The sequence below is a fragment of the Lissotriton helveticus genome, chromosome 6, assembly GCF_964261635.1.
Source record: "Lissotriton helveticus chromosome 6, aLisHel1.1, whole genome shotgun sequence".
NCBI classification, from domain to species: domain Eukaryota; kingdom Metazoa; phylum Chordata; class Amphibia; order Caudata; family Salamandridae; genus Lissotriton; species Lissotriton helveticus.
The window spans coordinates 2,066,895,100-2,066,918,746 of record NC_136067.1 but is presented as its reverse complement, the minus strand read 5'-3'; the positions used below and the strand labels follow the sequence as shown (position 1 = coordinate 2,066,918,746).

At 42.9% G+C, this 23,647-nt stretch overlaps 1 protein-coding gene across 3 annotated transcripts in view; it reads right to left on the bottom strand.

The window, feature by feature from the left end:
- LOC144764009 (uncharacterized) overlaps nt 1–23,647 on the bottom strand; it is a 147,359-nt gene that overhangs the window by 107,041 nt on the left and 16,671 nt on the right. For all 3 annotated transcript variants that reach the window (XM_078650141.1, XM_078650139.1, XM_078650140.1), the window contains exon 4: nt 9,330–9,470. In XM_078650141.1, coding sequence (XP_078506267.1) covers nt 9,330–9,470 — 141 coding nt within the window. The remainder of the gene's footprint in view (nt 1–9,329; nt 9,471–23,647) is intronic.

The following is a 23,647-nucleotide window of genomic DNA, read 5'->3' as shown; positions in this document are numbered from 1 at the left end:
CACATTTGATAAATTATACATAAATATATACACATTCAAAAATATTATTAATAACAATGTAAAAAATATATTTAACAAATTAAAAAATGACAATATTTGAATTTTTTTTTAAATAAATTATACACAACATTAACTAAAAAAATACAGAAAAATATTGGATAGCGTAGGGAAAACAATGACTATTTCCACTCCGAAGAGTGCAACAGTAGGGAAAGTGTTGAATAGCGTAGGGGTGAAAATGACTATTCCTACTCCAGAGAGTGCAACAGTAGGCAAAGTGTTGGATAGCATATGGGTAAACATTACTATTCGCACTCCAGAGAGTGCAACGGTAGGGAGAGTGTTGGATTGCAAAGGGTTAAAATTACTATTTTCACTCCAGTGAGTACAACAGAAGAGAAAGTGTTGGATAGCGTAGGGGTAAAAATTACTATTTTAACTCTAGTGAGTGCAACAGTAGGGAAAGTTTTGATTGCGTAGGGTTATAATTGCTATTCTAACTCCAGAAAGTGCAACAGTAGGGAATGTGTTGGATAGAGTAGGGTACACATTACTATTCCTATTCCAGAGAGTGCAACAGTAGAGAAAGTGTTCGATAGCGTAGGGGTAAAAATGAATATTCCCACTCCAGAGGGTGCAACAGTAGGGAAAGGGTTGGATAGCATAGGGGTTAAAAATAACATATCATCATTAAAACAAAATGTTTGGTAATTAAATAATGATTGTTAATTAAATGTACAATACATTTATTATAAATACCAATAAATTAAAATTAATAATAATTTTAATAACAATAAATTACTTCCCACCCTATTCCCAATAAACACAAAACCTACTCCACATAAAATTTAACACAATTCATATAATTATCAATTAATAAAAATTAATTACCAATTAATAATTAACAATTAAATTAAATATCAATACCAATAAATAATTAATACACATTACTTACCAATTAATAATTAATTAGCAATACATTAATTATTAATACCAATAAATAACTTCCCACCTTATTCCAATATAAACACACAACACGCTCCTAAACCAAATTAACACAATTAATATATTTTTAAAATAATTAATAAATACAAATGTATTGCCAATTAATAATTAATTAACAATACATTCATTATCAATACCAATGCATTTTTAAAGATTAATTAGTTAATTACAATTAAATTACTTCCACCCTATTCCCCTATAAACCCACAACCCGCTCCAATAAAAAATTAATACAATTAATATAATGATCAATTAATCATTACTAATTATTAATTAATATGCAATCAATTAATTATCAATACCAATAAATAAACATTAATAATTACTTAATTACAATTAAATTACTTCCCACTCTATTCCCCTCTAAAACCACAACACGCTACAGAACTAAAATGCAAAATGTAATAAAAAATAATAATTTCTAAAAATTATAAATTAAATTATTATAATTAAATTACTTCCCACCCTATTGCCCTATAAACCCACAACCCGCTACAGTACTAAAACGCAAAATCTACTTTAAAAAAAATTACTAACTTCTAAGCAATTAATATATATATATATTAAAAAATAATACAAAACATAACAAAACATGTGGCACACATACATATAAAATATATACTAAAATACATAACACTAACAAAAACATCAATATTATTAACATCAATATTTTTACTGTCGATATTAATAACTTCAATATTAATAAAAACAATATTTCTTACCTTCAGGTCGATATTCTGGTCAAATGATGTTCTTGATGTTGATATTCTTTCCCTTCGAAATTTTAAACTCAATATTAATGTAGGTCGAAATAAAAAACTCAATATTTTGTCTGGGCACCAAGTTATCCATAGGTAGCAATCCCAAAATGTACTTCGTATCACGCCATCCATCCTGGGTACAGTTCTGAAGGTAACTTTCTACAATACGAGTGAGCTTCCCTTGTTACAATGTGTTCTTGGTTCCCAGGCCTTCTCCTATGTGAAGCACAACGGCCTCCTTTATCAACACAAGCCACAAGACTGTAACTTCTTCTCTCTTAGGTTAGCTTACTAAAATAAAGGTATTGCTTTTCCTAAAGAATGTATTCTCTACCTGCAATGGAAATGTGGGAAAGAACAAAGTCTGAAATGCACATGAAATTCAACTATTAATTATTAAAGTGAGAGTTTCCAGGGACTTGCAATTCGGGCCTAAGACATCAGCTAACATAGGGAAATCATTATATAAGCTTTACAAAATCACATAACGTTAATGCAATTCAACTAGTACACTTATCTAAATGTGGAATGACATAGTTAATAAGCATATTCAATATACGTATAAGTGTCAGTTGCACAATACGAGTTATCCATGTTAACATTTTCTGCTAGTTACATTTATTTTCTACGTTAATTCTCCATGCTGCTCAGTCAATGACCTAAAATACACCACGTATACATGTTAATACATTTCAAAATGTTAGCACTTTACGTTAATACAACAGATGATTATATGGGGACTTGTTCTACACATGATTATGATGTACCCCTACAATTAAAATGACATTTCTGCTACATCAAAAGTGTTTGTTGGTGGTCCAAAAATGTGTGATATTCTGTGGAACAACTAAGCTGCAACTCAAAAAGAACATTTGATTGTGCACCGACCCAGCATCTATACATGTGGATGAATTTAGTGAATGAAGAATGGGCAGGAAGGAAACCTACATATTAAGGAGCATATTGATTATAAAGTCACACAATGCAGCAAGTCACCTAGTTGTGCTGCGTGACAGGGAAAGGGCAGGAATGCACTGTATTATAGATAATATAGTTCATTCCTGCCTTTGTCCCTGCGCTGGTGCTTTTTTGTCTAGCCAACACAGAGACCTTTGCACTATGGTGCCTGCGTTGTAAAGAGGATTGTTTTTGTAGCGGAAGTGGCACCTTTCTGCTCAAAAATAATACCCTGAGGCATTTTCCTTTTTCTATGTGTGCTACAGAATGCAGCACATATAGAAAAATGTGGTAAAGAGGAGAAATAACGATTTTTCTCCTTGTTACACCTCATCTGGGAAGGCGTAGTATTTTGGCACATTCCTACGTCTACCACTTTTGGTAAATTTGGGAGTGCCGTCCTTGAAGTGGAGTACAACATGCTGTGTTTTTAAACTTTCCCAGACTCACAAGTTGGAATAAAAGTGACAAGGTTGTGCGTGAGTCTACCCAATTTTATTATCACGGGGTCTAGATTGTTCGGGGCCGATTCCGATCTGGGTCAGAAAGCACTCTGACCAAGCCGTATTGTGGTGTTTTCCGATCCGGACTCCTGCAGTCCGACCGAGCAAGTATGATGCGGCCGTATGTGGTCGGACTCGGTTTGGTCAGACTCCCATAGAAGTCAATAGGAGGTGGTCGTACGACGCATACATGGGCTCCCATTGACTGAAAGGATACGTCACGGAGAAGTGCGCCCCCTACAGTGGGTACGTATCGGTGCCATCCGCACCATACATGCCTGTGTTGGGGAGATCCATGGGTCTCCCCCTGTGTCTGAGTCGTAAGGCTGTTGGTCACAGGGGGTCCGACGCGGACCCCTGAAGTCCAACTCCTGGAACTATTGCGAGGCGGACGCTCCGACTCGATCCGGCTGTCCGAATTGAGCATCGTACTAGCTAGGTCGTGAAACGTCTCCATTTCGCGTTAGCTTGTGACCAAGTCGTGTGGAGCGGTTTGGACCCGGAAACAATTCGGTCGGAGATTTCGTGCTTGTTCGAATCGTACTTTGACGTCCAGACCCGTGTACGACTCGGACCGAAATTCAGCCTCCGAATCGGATCTGCTAATGCCGAACCCGATTCGGTGCCCTACTGACCGAGATCGGAATCGGCCCCTTTGTCTTTTCTTCACACTTCTATCTTTACTGAACACAAATTTTTCTTTTTTTTCATTTGAAAAAGTTATTGGTGATGCCAAAAACGTGGGTAACCTACCAGTAGCTCCTCTGGTGGTGCGCACGTGAGATACTTTCTCTTTTCTCCACACATTTTTCTATAACACACATACACTTAAACAGAGGGGGTTGTTGTGAGAGTGCGTCAAAATCCATGGATAACTCACGCAACACCCTTGCAATGCTTCCCTGGGGCAGAGTAACTCAAAGCAGTGATTTGCACTAAATTGAGTTTCCAAGAATTACCAAGTCACACAGGGCCACGCAAGGTGGCCTTGCGTGCCTTGAAAAAAATGCCTTTCAGGCGTGCGTCGAGCACGCACCACATTGCGTGGTGCAAGAGGGTTGCAACCCCTCTCATAAATATGCCCCAAAGTTTAGCAAGAGTGATTATTTGTACAATTCTAAATTTAGGGTTGCTCATGTAAATGAGAGGGCATTTTGCTAAACATGTTCTTTCTTTTGCACTGACTTACATTTGAAACCTGAAAATTAACATACATTTAATTATGACAAAGGTTCTACTATTCTGTCTGGGTCAAATTCTTATCAAACAAATTTAAGGACAATACAATTTCTGTACAACTTCCACAAAAATAACAAGAGGACCCCAATCGGCAAGCTTGTGTGTTGTCAGCGAGAACACTAACAAAGCACTACTGCAACAGAGACACTACAGCCAAAATAAACAAAAACAAAACAGATTCACCTCCCAATTTAGTAGACAAAATACCCTACATAATTAGAAAAAGTAGAAGAGACGAAGCTTGCAGGACAAATGGGTTTCCTCAAGCCATATTCCAACACAACCCAGAGTTTTGGAGCAACACCTGGCTGCGCTCTTTGAAGAGACAGAAGAATTAAATGAAATACAATCCAGCTGTCAAGGCTAAATCATCTCACCCATATTCAACGGGGGAAATATGTAATCCATCAGACTACAGGCTCATTGCATTACCAGATATAGAGGCAAAGTATCAGGCCTCCTTGATTCTACCTGATCTGATTACCTGAATGGACAAACTTAACTTGATTCCAATAAATCAGTCGGGATTCAAAAAGGGGATAGAAACAACAACCAACATTCTATCACTTTCCCTTATTGCCGAGAAACACAAGCAAAAAAAAAAAAAACCTCTATCCTTGTATTATAGACCTAAAACCTGCTTTGACAGCATGGACCTGCAACTTTTGTGGAAGAAACTCAGAGAGTGGAATATATTAGAAAGAATATTGAAAGGAATAATGTTATTCTACTCTGAAACCTCGCTAAGAGTGAAACTTAGTGACGGCTCCAGAGTCCCGAGAAAAGTTTACACCACCAAGGGCTTGAAACAAGGATGTGTTCTCGCTCCACATCTCTTCAACCTGTTTATGTCTGACTTATCCCAAAGGCTTAATGAGATCAATTCCCACCCAGTGAAGATGGGAGTGCTATCTATATTGCACCTCGCGTATTCAGAGAATGTGGTTCTTATGAGTTTACCCCTTCGGTGCATCAGACGGCCGGTAAATGTCCGATGCACCAGTGCTCATGTGCGCAGAGAATCCCTCTGGTGCGGGCACCAGAGGTAATTCCCTATCTCTTTCACACCTTCCCCAGCTCGCAAGGCTGTTTCTTTGGTTTCCCTGAAAAGACGATCAGCGCGCACGTAGCGCTGACGTCATTCCTGTGAAACCGAAACTGCCAAGAGGCTCTTACCAGTTTCACTTTCCACATGCTCTGGGGGCTATCTCAGCCCCCTGAGCACATCTGGTCTGGAGGAGTATCGTTGAAAAGGGAAGAATCTCACCTTTCCAATGGTACCTCACTCTAGTGGATCCCTGCTTGGGGATCACCCCAGGAGGGCAATCCCCAAGCAGGGATCCACCCACTTGGCACCAGGGTGGGGGAGCAGCCCCTTGGGCAAGGGCTTTTGCTCCCACATATTATTTAGGGAGAATACAGTCTTTCTGCCTCTCGGGGGGCTGAAAGCCCACTAGACACCAGTGGTTTCCCCCCCGTAAAATTTAGGGGTGGGGGCTGCTCAATATGGGAATGCCAATGCCCCCTCCCTTCCCCCCACACAATTCCAGTCCTTCTGCCTCACAGGGGGGCAAAAGCACCCTAGACACCAGGGATTCTTTTTTTATAGGCCCAGGGTGGGGGCTGCCCAGAAGGGGCATGCAAATGTCCCCACTCTACCACCCCCGAGGAAAAACGAAGACTTTCTGCCCCCCCAGGAGGCAGATAGGGGCAATAGCCCCTGATCTGCCCCCGGGGGGGGGGTCAAAAAGCCCACTAAGAGCCAGGGATTTTTTATATATACTTAGGGGAGGTGGCTGCCTAGAATGGGCATGTCAATGCCCCCACCCCCCTCAAAAAATGCTGCAGTCTTACAGTCCCCCGGGAGGCAGATGGGGCAATAGCCCCATCTGCCCCCCTCCCCACCGAGGAGGCAAAAATCCCACTAGCGGCCAGGGATTATTTTATTCCAAAGCTCGGGGTGGGAGCTTCCCAGAATGGGCATGTCACAGCCCTCACCCCCCAAACAAATGCTACAGTCTTCCTGCCCCCCCTAGAGGTAGATGGGGCAATAGCCCATTATCTGCCCTCGCGGAGGGCAGAAAGCCCACTATCCGCAGGGGATTTTTTTCGGTCCGGTGTATGGCCCAACCAAAAAAGATGCCACAGACTACCCCCTCTAGGAGGCAGATGGGGCAGTAGCCCCCGATATGCCCCCGGGAGGCAGAGAGCCCATCAGGCGCCAGTGATTATGCTGGATTTTTTATACATAGGGGCTGCCCAGAATGAGCATCCCAAGTCACCCACCCCCTAAAACAATAGCCACAGTCTTCCTGCCCCCCTTTCAGGTATATAAGGGCAATAGCTCCCGATTTCCCCTCTCCCAGTGCGACAGAAAGCCCATTAGGCACTACCTTTTTATTCACAATGTGCCAGCCGGCACCTAGGGAAACATAGCAAACCTGCATATTTATGAAAACTAGACACCAAGGGGAATCCAGGATGGGGTGACTTGTGTGGCCCTCACTAGGTTCTATTACACAGAATCCCTTGCAAACCTCAAACCTTGTAAACAAAAACCTAATTTTCCTCACATTTCTGTGATGGAAAGTTCTGGAATCAGCACGTATCCACAAAATTCCACCCTCCCTGCTTTCTCTAAAGTCTTCCAATAGAAATAGTATATTACCTCACTTGCGTGGGTAGACCTAGTGCAAACCGCAGCGTGGACACACCACTTTTTTACAGTGAAAACTGACCTTTTTTTTGCAAAGTGTCTGGCTGTAGATTTTGAACCCTAGCTCTGCCGGGACCAAGAAAACCCTTAGCAAACATATACATTTTTTAAGACTAGGCACCCAGGAGAATTTAGGATGGGGTGACTTCTGTGGCTGGCTCTCACCAGGTTCTGTTACACAAAATCCTTTGCAAACCTCTAACTTTGTAAAAAAATATATTTTCCTCACATTTCTGTTATAGAAAGTTCTGGAATCCACGTGGATCCACAAAATTCCACTCACGCCGCATTCTCCAAGGTCTTTCAATAAAAATAGTACCTCACTTGTGTGGGTTGACCTAGTGCCCACGACAGGAAACGGCCCTAAACACAACGTGGACACTCCACATTTTTACAGTGAAAACGGACCTTTTTTTTGCAAAGTGCCTAGCTGCAGATTGTGAACACCAGCTCTGCCGGCACCAAGGGAAACCTTGCAAACCTATACATTTTTGAAAAGTAGACACCCAGGGAAATCCAGGATGGGGTGACTTGTGTGTCTTTCACCAGATTCTGTTACCCAGAATCCCTTGAAAAACCTCAAATTTCGTTTAACAAAAACAAAAACAAAAAAAACAAACATTTCCCCAACATTTCTGATGGAAAATTCTGGAATATGTGTGGGACCACAAACTTCCACCCACAACGCATTCTCCAAAGTCTCCCGATAGAAATGGTTCCTCACTCATGTGGGTGGGTCAAGTACCCGCCCCGATAAAAATGGTACCTCACTCATGTGGGTGGGTCAAGTACCCGCGACAGGCAAGGGCCTAAAACGTATTGTGGAGACATCAAAATGACCTATCACAAAACAACCTTGTTTTGCAAGGGGGGGCACCTGAGTTATTAGCCTTGGGCTTAGCAGCCATCTAGGGAAACTTACCAAACCCACACATTTCAGAAAACTAGACACCCTGGGGAGTCCAGTGAGGTATGGCTTGTGTGGAGGCTCCAACAATTCCCTCCCCCAAATCTCCTGCAAATCTCCAATTTAGCTGAAAAAACATCACATTTTCCTTCATTTTCGGTGTGGGAATGTTGTGGGATCACTGGGCTGACACAAATTTCCTACCACCTAGCACTCCCCCATGTCTCCCAATAAAAATGGTACTTCCCTTATGTTGGTAGGCATAACAGAAAAGTGGCTGCAACAGAAAAGGGCCCAAATCATACCGTGGAGATATCAAAATTCCTCTCATAAAACTACCTGGTTTTGCAAGGGAGGCACCTGTTTCTTTGGCCCTGGCTCTCGGCCATCTAGGGAAACCTACCAAACCCACATATTTCTGAAAACTACACACCCTGGGGAGTCCAGTGAGGTATGGCTTGCATAATTCCTCCAACATTTTGCTACACAGAATCCTCAGCAAACCTCAAATTTAGCTGAAAAAAATAACTTTTTCTTATATTTCTGTGTGGGAAAGTTGTGGCACGACTGGGCCGACACAAATTTCCTACGGCCCAGCCTTCCCTCAGGTCTTCTGAAATAAATTATACCTCACTCTTGTGGGTGGGTCAAGTACCTGAGACAGGCAAGGGCCCAAAACATATTGTGGAGACAACAAAATTACCCTACACAAAATGACCTGCTTTTGCAAGGGGGCACCTGGGTTTTTGGCCCCGGCTCAGCAGCCATCTAGAAAAACCTTCCAAACCGACATATTTCTGTGATCTATATGTGACCAGAGCGATACGAAAGGGGCTGAAATGCCAGAAACCGGTACTCGGAAGCTTGTTTCCGGTCCAGGGAAGGCATGGCTTGGCAGTTCGGGCTGGACTCTTCCCATGAGGCACAGGGTCAGACTGATTTGCATATGGGCATGTCTGAACTGGGGTGGCAGAGTGGGCTAAAGAACGGTGATGGATTAAACCCAGATCTGTTGACTGGGTGTGAGTGTTTGATTGGTTCAGATGCTCCGTCCATCACCACCCCCTTTTGTACCACTATATGTGACCAGAGCGTCACTCTAGAGCTGGCCAGGGAGCTTTTCCTTGCTCCTAGGACCCGAACAAAAGAGTGTGATGATTGAAGGGTGAGCAGTGCACAGCATGTTCAAAGGTTTCAATTTACATCATCATCTTACTCGCAAAGGAAAGTCAATATCCTACCTATCACAGGGTCTTCACAAGGTAATGTGCACTGTGAGTCACAGCAACGATTGAATCCCCAACAGTCGTTTTCATCCTCACACATCAGATACGAAGTCGTTTTACAAGCTGCATCCTTTTTTGGACATCCAAATGTCTTTGCTGTAAAGTGGAGGAAACAGGTAATAAAACAGAACAAACTACATGGCTAATTATTTGAGTGAGTTTTATGTAAGAGTGTAACACTGGTAAACACACACTGCTGTGGGATGGAGATTTTTTTAGTGAGTGTTATGTATGAGTGTAACACTGAAAAACATACACTGCTGTGGGATGGAGATTTTTTTGATTTTTATACATTTGTCAGTGGGATTTCCAAACTATTTCCTTGATGGATTAGGAGTGTGCTTGACATCTCTATGGTGGGCCGTAGACAGCGGTGTGGTCACAGCCCTCATGACCAAAGACCATGGGTAGCAAAGCTGCACACCAAAATAAATTGTGAAAGCACACTTACCATACCTACACTCTGAAACTGCAGGGTGACTGCAGATGTAGAACAGCTGGACACTGAAAGAGGGGAAGTGAGTGGATGTAGAATAAGTGGACAATCAAACAGAGTGTGAGAGCTAATGAAGAATACCACAGCAATGAAACAGAGGGTGTTGGACATGGCCCTACTTAGGGGGATTCCCCTAAATCATTTAGCTTTTTATTCTCATGGTTTTTGCCAACTCTCTTTTCCTGACCTTAGGACTCTGGGGACTTTCCCACTGTACTGCAGTTGGACAGTGTGCATGCCCTTCCCGCACATGTCAGGATAGGGTGCTCACTTGATTGGGTTAGGTGTCAAACCTATGAGTGGCCTATAAAAAGGTACATCACATACCCAGGGTGGGTGTGACCCTGGCTAAGAAGGAACGCCACATTGAGTGAGCAGGTCCAGCTCTCCTGACCGTATCAAAAAAAGGGGCAGACCAGACACCCTGACACCTGATCCAGGTATGGTACGGGTCCATGAGCTACAGGGCTAGGAAACAGTCCTTACACCATTATCGCCAGCACCAGCTCTCATCAAGAGAATCCCCCTCACTAAGAAACAGCATGGGGCCTAGGGGCAGCACATATGCCAACAAAGAAAATATTCAAACAGCAGGAACTACAGCATCAGTAAAAGACCTCCGAAATGAACTCCACACGGAGTTATTGAAAAATTAAGATCTTGAAAACAAGTCCAGATGGGACAATATACGAATTCAGGACTTTGAGGAGGAGGCAGAAGGTCCAGATCTGGAAACATTTTAGTTCGCCTGTTTGGAGAAGTTACGGGGAAAGAATCCATGAACATTAAAGTAGAGATACCACAGGGTGGGGCAAGCAACACCCGTAGAGCGACGACGTACACAAGATGTCCTGGTCAAGCTACACTCATATAAAGTGAAGGAAGCGATATTGCTGGCGTACCGGAGAAAAGATGCAAATTCTTTTCAGGGATTCACATGCACAGTATATCAGAACTAGGCACAAGCAACCCTTCAAAGGCGCCAACAATTCAGACCGGTAACAGAAAAACTGCACCAAGACCATTCAACATATCCCTTTGGTCTGGCCTTCGCTTACAACAATAAGAAACAGCATGTGACGACCTTGGAGGACAAGCTAGATATCCTGGGGCTGCCACACCGGGATAATGCAGATGATGGGATAGCGTAAACAGTATCTTCCAGCGAGCAAGGAAAGAACAATCAGTGACACAGCCAACGGCAACTGCAAGATCCTAACAAGTGACAATCTCTTGCTACAAAGCATACATCTCATACCGGAGACCGACTTCAACTTTAAATGCAAGGTGTCTCTCCATGGGGGTGAAATAATAGGGAGAGCTGGACAAATAATGGTTTAAGGTGAATAGATAAGTTGTAAGGAATGGGGAACCTAGATTAGTACTTAAAAGATTTCTCTAGGGCCTTGAAGGTTCTAATACCCTGACACGTACATATAAGTGGGAAACTGTGGCAGGAGACACAGTCAATGTCATCTAAGTTAATGGTTAACTACCACACAAGTAGCATATAGTTGAGGGTGTTTGTTCCTAAAGTTTGGAATAGGGGGGACACATAAGTTTTACACACTCAGAACACATCATCAAGATCCTTTAGTAACGTCCTTTCCGTCACCACCCCCTAGCCCTGTACCCCCAACTACAATTTAGAGGAAAATACTATCAGAAAGGAAAAGAGAGCCTCAAAAACGTAGTACACCTAATAAACTGAAAAACCCAAGGAAATAAAACGCAACCCCAAATGTCACAGACCATACAGACCACACACCCCAGCTAAATGTCCCAGCTGAAATGACACAGTGATCTTTTGAGGTCACTATGGAGGAGAAGTAACAGCCCCGCAACAGCCCATACTGTCACGCCTAACAGCAATAGAAGGGATGTTAAAAACCCTATTGGATGACAAAGCAGTGATTAGTGGGTTGTTTACAACTAAAGATATAACCCTGTGCAACCATCTAGCGGTACACGTACTATTACCCTGCATTCTGTAAGAAAACACAATACTAGACTTACAAACTCTGTTAAAGAAATCAGAAGGCCATTGGGCCGAAACCAAAGACAGTGTACGAGTCCAACAAAAGGGAGAGAAGAGGAGACACAGAGAATGGAACTGGAGATCCCGGGCGGGTGAAAGTTGTATGAGGGGTCCACTTGGGGAGAGGTTACTAGCTCCTACCGATCCTCATAGTTCTCATGAAAGGTTTAACACAAGGAATCTAAATAAAGGGGGCATGTTAGTCGAGGGTTTTTAAGTCTACCACCTGCTGCATGTCCCTACATGCTAATCTTGGTAACTGTCCCAACCCTCGCCTCAGTCCAACAAGAAAGAACTACCCAACTGATAATCAAAGCAAGACATTGGCTAATAAAGTCTGTAAGACTTCCACCATCTGTTTATGACCACTTAATTATGGCAAGGAGAATTTCCTGGGTAGGCAATTCTAAAGAAGTAACTCGTGGAGATTCTGTAGTACTGAATTTTAATAACACATTGTAATAACACATACGTAGTTGGGAAAATACAGGACAAGTGCATCTATGATCTGCGGATCTGAGTGGTGCGTTCGATCTGGTAAACCATAACAAACTTTGGGAAACACTTGCGGATCTGGGACCCCTTCGGTGTATCATCAACTACCTGTCCCAATCATATTCTCTCCTTACTGCCCAGGTGCGATACGGCCCAAATGGGGAGTGTACAGATAGCTTTGGGGTCACCTGTGATATTAGGCAGGGATGTATCCTTGCCCCCCTGCTTTTTTCACTCTACATAAATGGGGTTGACGAATACCAACAAAAAATTCAAGCTGATGTTCCCATGGTCGGTTTTCGCCGTGTTCCCATTTTATTATATGCAGATGATGGAGTCCTTTTTATCTAGAACAACAAATGGGCTGCAGCTTCTGATAGATAATTATGTTAATTTAATGAATAATATAGGCAAGAAGGTTAATCTGTAGAAAACCGTTACCATAGCTGGAAAAAGTAGAGCAAAAAAGAGAATACATCCTATTAAGGGGGGGAGGTTGGAGGAGTCACAAACATTTACATACTTGGGTGACCATTTTAATGCATGGGGCTCTTGAGAAAGTCAATTAAATACATTAAAAATGAAATTTTTAAGAGCAGAATCAGTTTTTAGGTTTTCTAGAACAATAGGCCGAAAACCAACCTAGAGAAATGCTGATGCTGTATAAAACCAAATGTTTATTTACCAAGTGCTGGCTATGCTGCTACCTTATGGAGTTACACAAATTGGGCAAAGTTGCAGACACTAGAAAACCTGTTCCTGACTCGTTTATTGGCAGTCCTGAAATCAAGTTCATCATACATATTACATAAAGAGTTGGCAGCCCCCTTTGCAGAGGATGAGTTACATATTAGGCCCATCATTCTGTGGTACAATATATGGAGTAAAACAGGGACTCAATTTACAAAGGAGATAATTTTAGATTGTCTCAAGCTAAATGCCTGGAAGAAAATCAAATGGCTATCTTATTTAGATGCTTGCTTAAGAAACATGGACCCTGCTATAGGAGAGAACGATACTGTTAAAACCCTTATTTACTCCAAAACAGAGGTGAGGGCCACACTTAGGGGACAAAGAGAAATTGAGAGAGAACTACCGGAAAGTAAGAAATACACAATAGTTAGTTATTTCTTACAATATGTACCTGAAGGCCAACCAACATATTTGACAATTGTTAAACACAGCCAGCAAAGATTTTTTTTAACCAGATTACGTTCAGGTATATTGCATGTACAATTTGTTTTACCAAAAAGTGGGACATGGACTAAAAAACGTCCAAAATAGCCATGTGATGGCAAGTAACGACAATGCACAATGCACTTTTATGTTGTAGCTTTCAGAAGGACCTTAGGAAATGGTTTTTAGGCCCCATTTTTGAAAAGGACACATATTGTTACTATCAGGATGCTTTTAACTATTTGTGTGCCCTGGAAAATAGCAATATTTGCTCATCTGTCATAACATTCATTACAATGGCTATGGGAAAAAGGAAAACCCAAGCATACCTAAAAGCCCTAATATATGAGTAATTAGAGCACTCAGTGACATACTAGTCTGACTGCGTAATATGAATTTGATAGCCTCAGTATCGCTGCTGCATTGATTAGAAACCAGGGAGGGCCGGAAGCCACACGAATAGCAAGGACCTTAAGACCGCCTTGTGGGCCTATGTCGGCCACCGAGAAATGATTCATGCTGCTAAATTTATAATCGCTATGGGGAATTAGCACAAGGAATGTATATTAGTATGTGAATATCGACATGGGTTGTTTTTCTTTTAATTTATCCTGTGACCATAATGTTTTTAATATTTACTGTATACTTTTATGGTTTTATACTCAGAAACCGAATAAAGTTTTTGAATTCAAATTTGAAACAGAGTGTGAGAGTAGGATGCAGAATAACTGCACAATGAAACGGAGGGTAAGAGTAGGATGCAGAATAGCTACACAATGAAACAGAGTGTGAGAGAAGGATGCAGAATAACTGCACAATGAAACGGAGGGTAAGAGTAGGATGCAGAATAGCTACACAATGAAACAGAGTGTGAGAGAAGGATGCAGAATAACTGCACAATGAAACAGAGGGTGAGAGTAGGATGCAGAATAGCTACACAATGAAACAGAGTGTGAGAGAAGGATGCAGAATAACTGCACAATGAAACAGAGGGTGAGAGTAGGATGCAGAATAGCTACACAATGAAACAGAGGGTGAGAGTAGGATGCAGAATAGCTACACAATGAAACTGGGTGAGAGTAGGATGCAGAATAACTGCACAATGAAACAGAGTGTGAGAGTAGGATGCAGAATAGATACACAATGAAACAGAGGGTGAGAGTAGGATGCAGAAGAGCTACACAATGAAAGAGAGGGTGAGAGTAGGATGCAGAATAGATACACAATGAAACAGGGTGAGAGTAGGATGCAGAATAGCTACACAATGAAACAGAGGGTGAGAGTAGGATGCAGAATAGCTACACAATGAAACTGGGTGAGAGTAGGATGCAGAATAACTGCACAATGAAACAGAGGGTGAGAGTAGGATGCAGAATAGCTACACAATGAAACTGGGTGAGAGTAGGATGCAGAATAACTGCACAATGAAACAGAGGGTGAGAGTAGGATGCAGAATAACTGCACAATGAAACAGAGGGTGAGAGTAGGATGCAGAATAGCTACACAATGAAACAGAGGGTGAGAGTAGGATGCAGAATAGCTACACAATGAAACTGGGTGAGAGTAGGATGCAGAATAACTTCACAATGAAACAGAGGGTGAGAGTAGGATGCAGAATAGCTACACAATGAAACAGAGGGTGAGAGTAGGATGCAGAATAACTGCACAATGAAACAGAGGGTGAGAGTAGGATGCAGAATAGCTACACAATGAAACAGAGGGTGAGAGTAGGATGCAGAATAGCTACACAATGAAACTGGGTGAGAGTAGGATACAGAATAACTGCACAATGAAACAGAGTGTGAGAGTAGGATGCAGAATAGATACACAATGAAACAGGGTGAGAGTAGGATGCAGAATAGCTACACAATGAAACAGAGGGTGAGAGTAGGATGCAGAATAGCTACACAATGAAACAGGGTGAGAGTAGGATGCAGAATAACTGCACAATGAAACGAAGGGTGAGAGTAGGATGCAGAATAGCTACACAATGAAACAGAGGGTGAGAGTAGGATGCAGAATAGCTACACAATGAAACTGGGTGAGAGTAGGATGCAGAATAGCTACACAATGAAACAGAGGGTGGGAGTAGGATGCAGAATAGCTACACAATGAAACTGGGTGAGAGTAGGATGCAGAATAACTGCACAATGAAACAGAGTGTGAGAGTAGGATGCAGAATAGCTACACAATGAAACTGGGTGAGAGTAGGATGCAGAATAACTGCACAATGAAACAGAGTGTGAGAGTAGGATGCAGAATAGATACACAATGAAACAGGGTGAGAGTAGGATGCAGAATAGCTACACAATGAAACAGAGGGTGAGAGTAGGATGCAGAATAGCTACACAATGAAACAGGGTGAGAGTAGGATGCAGAATAACTGCACAATGAAACGAAGGGTGAGAGTAGGATGCAGAAGAACTGCACAATGAAACGGAGGGTGAGAGTAAGATGCAGAATAGCTACACAATGAAACAGGGTGAGAGTAGGATGCAGAATAGCTACACAATGAAACAAGGTGAGAGTAGGATGCAGAATAGCTACACAATGAAACAGAGGGTGTGAGTAGGATGCAGAATAACTGCACCATGAAACGGAGGGTGAGAGTAGGATGCAGAATAGCTACACAATGAAACAGAGGGTGTGAGTAGGAGGCAGAATAACTGCACCATGAAACGGAGGGTGAGAGTAGGATGCAGAATAGCTACACAATGAAACAGAGGGTGAGAGTAGGATGCAGAAGAGCTGCACAATGAAACAGAGGGTGAGAGTAGGATGCTGAATAGCTACATAATGAAACAGAGGGTGAGAGTAGGATGCAGAATAACTGCACAATGAAACAGGGTGAGAGTAGGATGCAGAAGAACTGCACAATGAAACAGGGTGAGAGTAGGATGCAGAATAGCTACACAATGAAACAGGGTGAGAGTAGGATGCAGAATAACTGCACAATGAAACAGGGTGAGAGTAGGATGCAGAAGAACTGCACAATGAAACAGGGTGAGAGTAGGATGCAGAATAGCTACACAATGAAACAGGGTGAGAGTAGGATGCAGAATAACTGCACAATGAAACAGAGGGTGAGAGTAGGATGCAGAAGAACTGCACAATGAAACAGAGGGTGAGAGTAGGATGCTGAATAGCTACACAATGAAAGATAGGGTGAGAGTAGGATGCAGAATAGCTACACAATGAACAGAGTGTGAGAGTAGGATGCAGAATAGCTGCACAATGAAACAGAGGGTGAGAGAGGATGAAAAATAGCTGCACAATGAAACAGAGGGTGAGAGTAGGAGGCAGAATAGCTACACAAAGAAACGGAGGGTGAGAGTAGGATGCAGAATAGCAACACAATGAAACAGGGTGAGAGTAGGATGCAGAATAGCTACACAATGAAACAGGGTGAGAGTAGGATGCAGAAGAGTTACATAATGAAAGAGAGTGTGAGAGTAGGATGCAGAATAGCTACACAATGAACAGAGTGTGAGAGTAGGATGCAGAATAGCTACACAATGAACAGAGTGTGAGAGTAGGATGCAGAATAGCAACACAATGAAACAGAGGGTGAGATTAGAATGCAGAAGAACTGCACAATGAAACAGGGTGAGAGTAGGATGCAGAATAACTGCACAATGAAACGGAGGGTGAGAGTAGGATGCAGAATAGCTACACAATGAAACAGAGGGTGAGAGTAGGATGCAGAAGAGCTACACAATGAAAGAGAGGGTGAGAGTAGGATGCAGAAGAGCTACACAATGAAAGAGAGGGTGAGAGTAGGATGCAGAATAGCTACACAATGAACAGAGTGTGAGAGTAGGATGCAGAATAGCTGCACAATGAAGCAGGGTGAGAGTAGGATGCAGAATAGCTACATAATGAAAAAGAGGGTGAGAGAGGATGAAAAATAGCTGCACAATGAAACAGAGGGTGAGAGTAGGAGGCAGAATAGCTACACAAAGAAACGGAGGGTGAGAGTAGGATGCAGAATTGCAACACAATTAAACAGAGGGTCAGATTAGAATGCAGAATAGCTACACAATGAAACAGAGGGTGAGAGTAGGATGCAGAAGAACTGCACAATGAAACAGAGGGTGAGAGTAGGATGCTGAATAGCTACACAATGAAACAGAGGGTGAAAGTAGGATGCAGAAGAGCTACATAATGAAAGAGAGGGTGAGAGTAGGATGCAGAATAGCTACACAATGAACAGAGTGTGAGAGTAGGATGCAGAATAGCTGCACAATGAAGCAGGGTGAGAGTAGGATGCAGAATAGCTACATAATGAAACAGAGGGTGAGAGAGGATGAAAAATAGCTGCACAATGAAACAGAGGGTGAGAGTAGGAGGCAGAATAGCTACACAATGAAACAGAGGGTGAGAGTAGGATGCAGAAGAACTGCACAATGAAACAGAGGGTGAGAGTAGGATGCAGAATAGCTACACAATGAAACAGAGGGTGTGAGTAGGATGCAGAATAGCTACACAATGAAACAGAGGGTGTGAGTATGATGCAGAATAGCTACACAATGAAATAGCGTGAGAGTAGGATGCAGAATAGCTACACAATGAAACGGAGGGTGTGAGTAGGATGCAGAATAGCTACACAATGATAGCTACACAATGAAACAGAGGGTGTGAGTAGGATACAGAATAGCTACACACTGAAAGAGGGTGAGAGTAGGATACAGCATAGCTACACAATGAAATAGGGTGAGAGTAGGATGCAGAATAGCTACACAATGAAAGAGGGTGAGAGTAGGATGCAGAATAACTACAAAATGAAACAGAGTGTGAGAGTAGGATGCAGAATAGCTACACAATGAAACAGAGGGTGGGAGTAGGATGCAGAATAGCTACACAACGAAATAGGGTGGGAGTAGGATGCAGAATAGCTGCACAATGAAACAGAGGGTGATACTATGATGCAGAATAGCTACACAATGAAACAGGGTGAGAGTAGGATACATAATGGCTACACAATGAAACAGGGTGAGAGTAGGATGCAGAATAACTGCACAATGCAACAGAGTGTGAGAGTAGGATGCAGAATAGCTACACAATGAAACTGGGTGAGAGTAGGATGCAGAATAACGGCACAATGCAACAGAGTGTGAGAGTAGGATGCTGAATAGCTACACAATGAAACAGAGGGTGAGAGTAGGATGCAGAAGAGCTACACAATGAAAGAGAGGGTGAGAGTAGGATGCAGAATAGCTAAACAGTGAAACAGAGTGTGAGAGTAGGATGCAGTATAGCTGCACAATGAAGCAGGGTGAGAGTAGGATGCAGAATAGCTACATAATGAAACAGAGGGTGAGAGAGGATGAAAAATAGCTGCACAATGAAACAGAGGGTGAGAGGAGGAGGCAGAATAGCAACACAATGAAACAGAGGGTCAGATTATAATGCAGAATAGCTACACAATGAAACAGAGGGTGAGAGTAGGATGCAGAAGAACTGCACAATGAAACAGAGGGTGAGAGTAGGATGCTGAATAGCTACACAATGAAACAGAGGGTGAAAGTAGGATGCAGAAGAGCTACATAATGAAACAGAGGGTGAGAGTAGGATGCTGAATAGCTACACAATGAAACAGAGGGTGAAAGTAGGATGCAGAATAGCTACACAATGAAATAAAGGGTGTGAGTAGGATGCAGAATAGCTACACAGTGATAGCTACACAATGAAACAGAGGGTGTGAGTAGGATGCAGAATAGCTACACAATGAAACAGAGGGTGTGAGTATGATGCAGAATAGCTACACAATGAAATAGCGTGAGAGTAGGATTCAGAATAGCTACACAATGAAACTGAGGGTGTGAGTAGGATGCAGAATAGCTACACAATGATAGCTACACAATGAAATAGAGGGTGTGAGTAGGATGCAGAATAGCTACCCAATGAAACAGAGGGTGTGAGTAGGATGCAGAATATCTACACAATGAAACAGGGTGAGAGTAGGATGCAGAATCGCTACACACCGAAATAGGGTGAGAGTAGGATACAGCATAGCTACACAATGAAATAGGGTGAGAGTAGGATGCAGAATAACTACACAATGAAACAGAGTGTGAGAGTAGGATGCAGAATAGCTACACAATGAAACAGAGGGTGGGAGTAGGATGCAGAATAGCTACACAATGAAACTGGGTGAGAGTAGGATGCAGAATAACTGCACAATGAAACAGAGTGTGAGAGTAGGATACATAATGGCTACACAATAAAACAGGGTGAGAGTAGGATGCAGAATAGCTACACAATGAAACTGGGTGAGAGTAGGATGCAGAATAACTGCACAATGAAACAGAGTGTGAGAGTAGGATGCAGAATAGCTACACAATGAAACAGAGGGTGGGAGTAGGATGCAGAATAGCTACACAATGAAATAGGGTGGGAGTAGGATGCAGAATAACTGCACAATGAAACGGAGGGTGAGAGTCGGATGCAGAATAGCTACACAATGAAACAGAGGGTGAGAGTAGGATGCAGAATAGCTGCACAATGAAACAGAGGGTGAGACTAGGATGCAGAATAGCTACACAATGAAACAGGGTGAGAGTAGGATACATAATGGCTACACAATGAAACAGGGTGAGAGTAGGATGCAGAATAGCTACAAAATGAAACAGGGTGAGAGTAGGATGCAGAATAGCTACACAATGAAACTGGGTGAGATTAGGATGCAGAATAGCTACATAATGAAACAGAGGGTGAGAGAGGATGAAAAATAGCTGCACAATGAAACAGGGGGTGAGAGTAGGAGGCAGAATAGCTACACAATGAAACAGAGGGTGAGAGTAGGTTGCAGAATAGCGACACAATGAAACAGAGTGTGAGAGTAGGATGCAGAATAGCTACACAATGGAACAGAGGGTCAGAGTAGGATGCAGAATAGCTGCACAATGAAACATGGTGAAAGTAGATGCAGAAAAGCTGCATAATGAAACAGAGGGTGAGAGTAGGATGCAAGATAGCTACACAATGAAACAGAGGGTGAGAGTAGCATAAAGAATATCTGCAAAATGAAATAGAGGGTGAGAGTAGGATGCAGAATAGCTGCACAATGAAATAGAGGGTGAGAGTAGGATGCAGAATAACTACACAATGAAATAGAGGGTGAGAGTAGGATGCAAAATAGCTACACAATGAAATAGGGTGAGAGTAGGATGCAGAATAGATACACAATGAAACAGGGTGAGAGTAGGATGCAGAATAGCTACACAGTGAAACAGGGTGAGAGTAGGATGCAGAAAAGCTACACAATGAAACAGGGTGAGAGTAGGATGCAGAATAGCTGCATAATGAAACAAGGTGAGAGTAGGATGCAGAAGCGCTGCACAATTCCTGCAGGGTTCCTGCAAGCACTCTCTTGCCCCACGTACATTGACTTGCATTCAACGTTTGGGTCTTTCCTCTTTCCCCACTTCTGTGCCTCATGCCCAGGCTTTAATTCAACCCCTTCCTGAGCCTCAATCTGCATCTACGGCAAAGCACAGTTTACGCTGTTACTACCTCAATACTCGGTCCCTGGTTAAAAACCAAATAGACATTTTTCTTTTCTTGGAGGAGGTAAAACCCGACATTTTCTTATTAGCTGAAACCTGGCTAACCCTTCACTCCCTCCCCGATGTACTTGTTGCACTGCCCGCAGAATATTATATCTTGACAGCCAACCGTACACCTGGGAGGGCGGGAGGTGGAGTAGCAGCTATAATTCTGAAATCTCTCCATGTCAGGGAATTACCTTCCTTGACTCTTCCGGATACCGAGAACCTAGTGATTAACCTTGACACTGAAAGTGGGTCCCTTATTTTGGTTCTTATTTACCGGCCTCCCCAATATATGGCCAATTATCCATCTCTCCTGGCGGAGCAGCTGGCTTCATACGTAGTCAGCCACTCTAAAATCATCCTCATTGGGGACCTAAATTACTGGTTCGACAGCACAGACATAGACACTCAAGCTGCTGAACTGAAAGACCTGCTTACAGATCTCAATCTAAATCAGCAAATTAATGTACCTACTCACCAGAAAGGCCACAGCTTGGACCAGATTTGGACGCATAATTTATCTTTATCCGACCCAGTTATCAGCCCTTGTATATGGTCGGACCATTTTACTATCTATTTTACACTAGAAACACGTGGAAATGTCAGATCCAAGCCATGCAAGAGCAAAGAATTCCGCAAGTGGAAAACCATGGACCTTCCAGGATTTATTGACGTTTTAAGTAAAACCGTACCACCACCGTACGATGACCTGGACACCAGTGAGAGAGCGCTGTCTAACTGGCTACTCAACGCAGCTGACCTCTCAGCCCCCCTGGTACTGGTCCCTAATATCAGAGGGAATGAAGCTCACAAATGGTTCTCCCAAGAACTGAAAGAACTTAAACTGGGGGTCCGACAGAAGGAACGGAAATGGAGACAAGGTTACTCCTCTCAAGCCAGGACAGTGTACTGTACCGCAAGAAAGGAGTACCAAAAAATCTTGCTCCAACATAAATCCAACTACTTCTCCCAAAAAATTTTAACTTCTTCAAACAAAACTAAAGTTGTTTTTAATATAGTCAATGAGCTCTGTGACGATGACAGGACAGCTCTCTCAATAGTTCCTACCCAGAAGTTGTGTAACTCTCTGAATGAATTTTTCAGAGAAAAGATTGTAACTATAAAACGCAACATTGCTAGCTCTCCTAAATCGTCCCCTTTGGATGATATTTTTAATAACCCTATTACATTAGATACCCTTCCTGCCATAGACCCTAAAATCTTTTCCACTCTCTTGGCACGGGTCAAGTCTGGTTCACCCGATGACATTTGCCCACCCCACATTTTCGCAGAGATTGGGCACTCTATTCCTCATGGGATCCTCCCTTTGCTCAACGACTCTCTTGACCAGGGAAAGGTCCCCGCAGGGTTCAAACATGCTCTATTGATTCCCCTGATCAAAAAACCCGGTCTTGATCCTCTTGATCCTTCTAACTATCGTCCGATATCCTTGTTGCCATTCCTTTCCAAAATCCTGGAGGCACATGTTGCTAGTTGTCTCTCTCACTTCATTGAATCTACTGGATACCTGGAGTTTAATCAAGCTGGGTTTCGACCGGGGCACTCAACCGAGATGGTGACACTGGCGGTCCAGAATGTACTAAGATGCAATGCAGACAAGGACATTCCCCAAGCACTGGTACTTCTTGACCTGTCGGCCGCATTCGACACGGTCGACCATACTATCTTGGTCGACCGTGTCGAACAGGCTGGCTTGAGAGGCTCGGCACTTAGATGGCTGAAGTCATTTATCTCGGAACGCACCCAGGCAGTGAGATTAGGAACCTTTACAGCCCCTAAAATCAAAAATGAATGTGGAGTCCCTCAGGGCTCGTCTCTGTCCCCACTTTTATTTAATTTGTATTTACGACCCTTGCTATTCTCATTAAAAAAGTTCAGAGCCTTAATTTTTAACTACGCAGATGATCTGCAATTGATCTTCTGTTTAGACACACCTGGCGCGGTCACCGAATTTCGGGAGACCATGGTTCACATTCAGAGATGGATGGGCCTAAATCACTTAAAACTCAACCCAGGCAAAACTGAATTGATTTTGCCTGGGAAGAGTGCACTGTACTGGGGACCACATTTCTGGCCTCCAGAAATGGGTGACCCCCCGGCTAAGTCCCAAACAGTTAAGAGCCTTGGAATTTCTTTTAATGAAGATCTATCGCTCAAAAATCAGGTAGGGACTGTGGTATCTGCAAGTTTCTTTCAACTTCGCAAGATTAAGAAGATCGCCCACCTTTTAACCCACCCTGCTCTGATTCAGGTCATTATCGCTCTTGTGTTGTCCCGTCTGGACTATTCCAACAGTCTGTATTTGGGTCTTCCAGCGGGGCAGCTCAAGAGACTTCAACTGGTCCAAAACCAAGCGGCCAGATTGATCTGCAAGATCCCTAAGTGGCAGTCCATTAGACCAGGACTGGCCAGTCTCCACTGGTTGCCAGTAGCGCAGAGAGCAGCTTTTAAAGCAGGATGCATTATCTTCAGGGCTCTACAAGGTAAGGGTCCC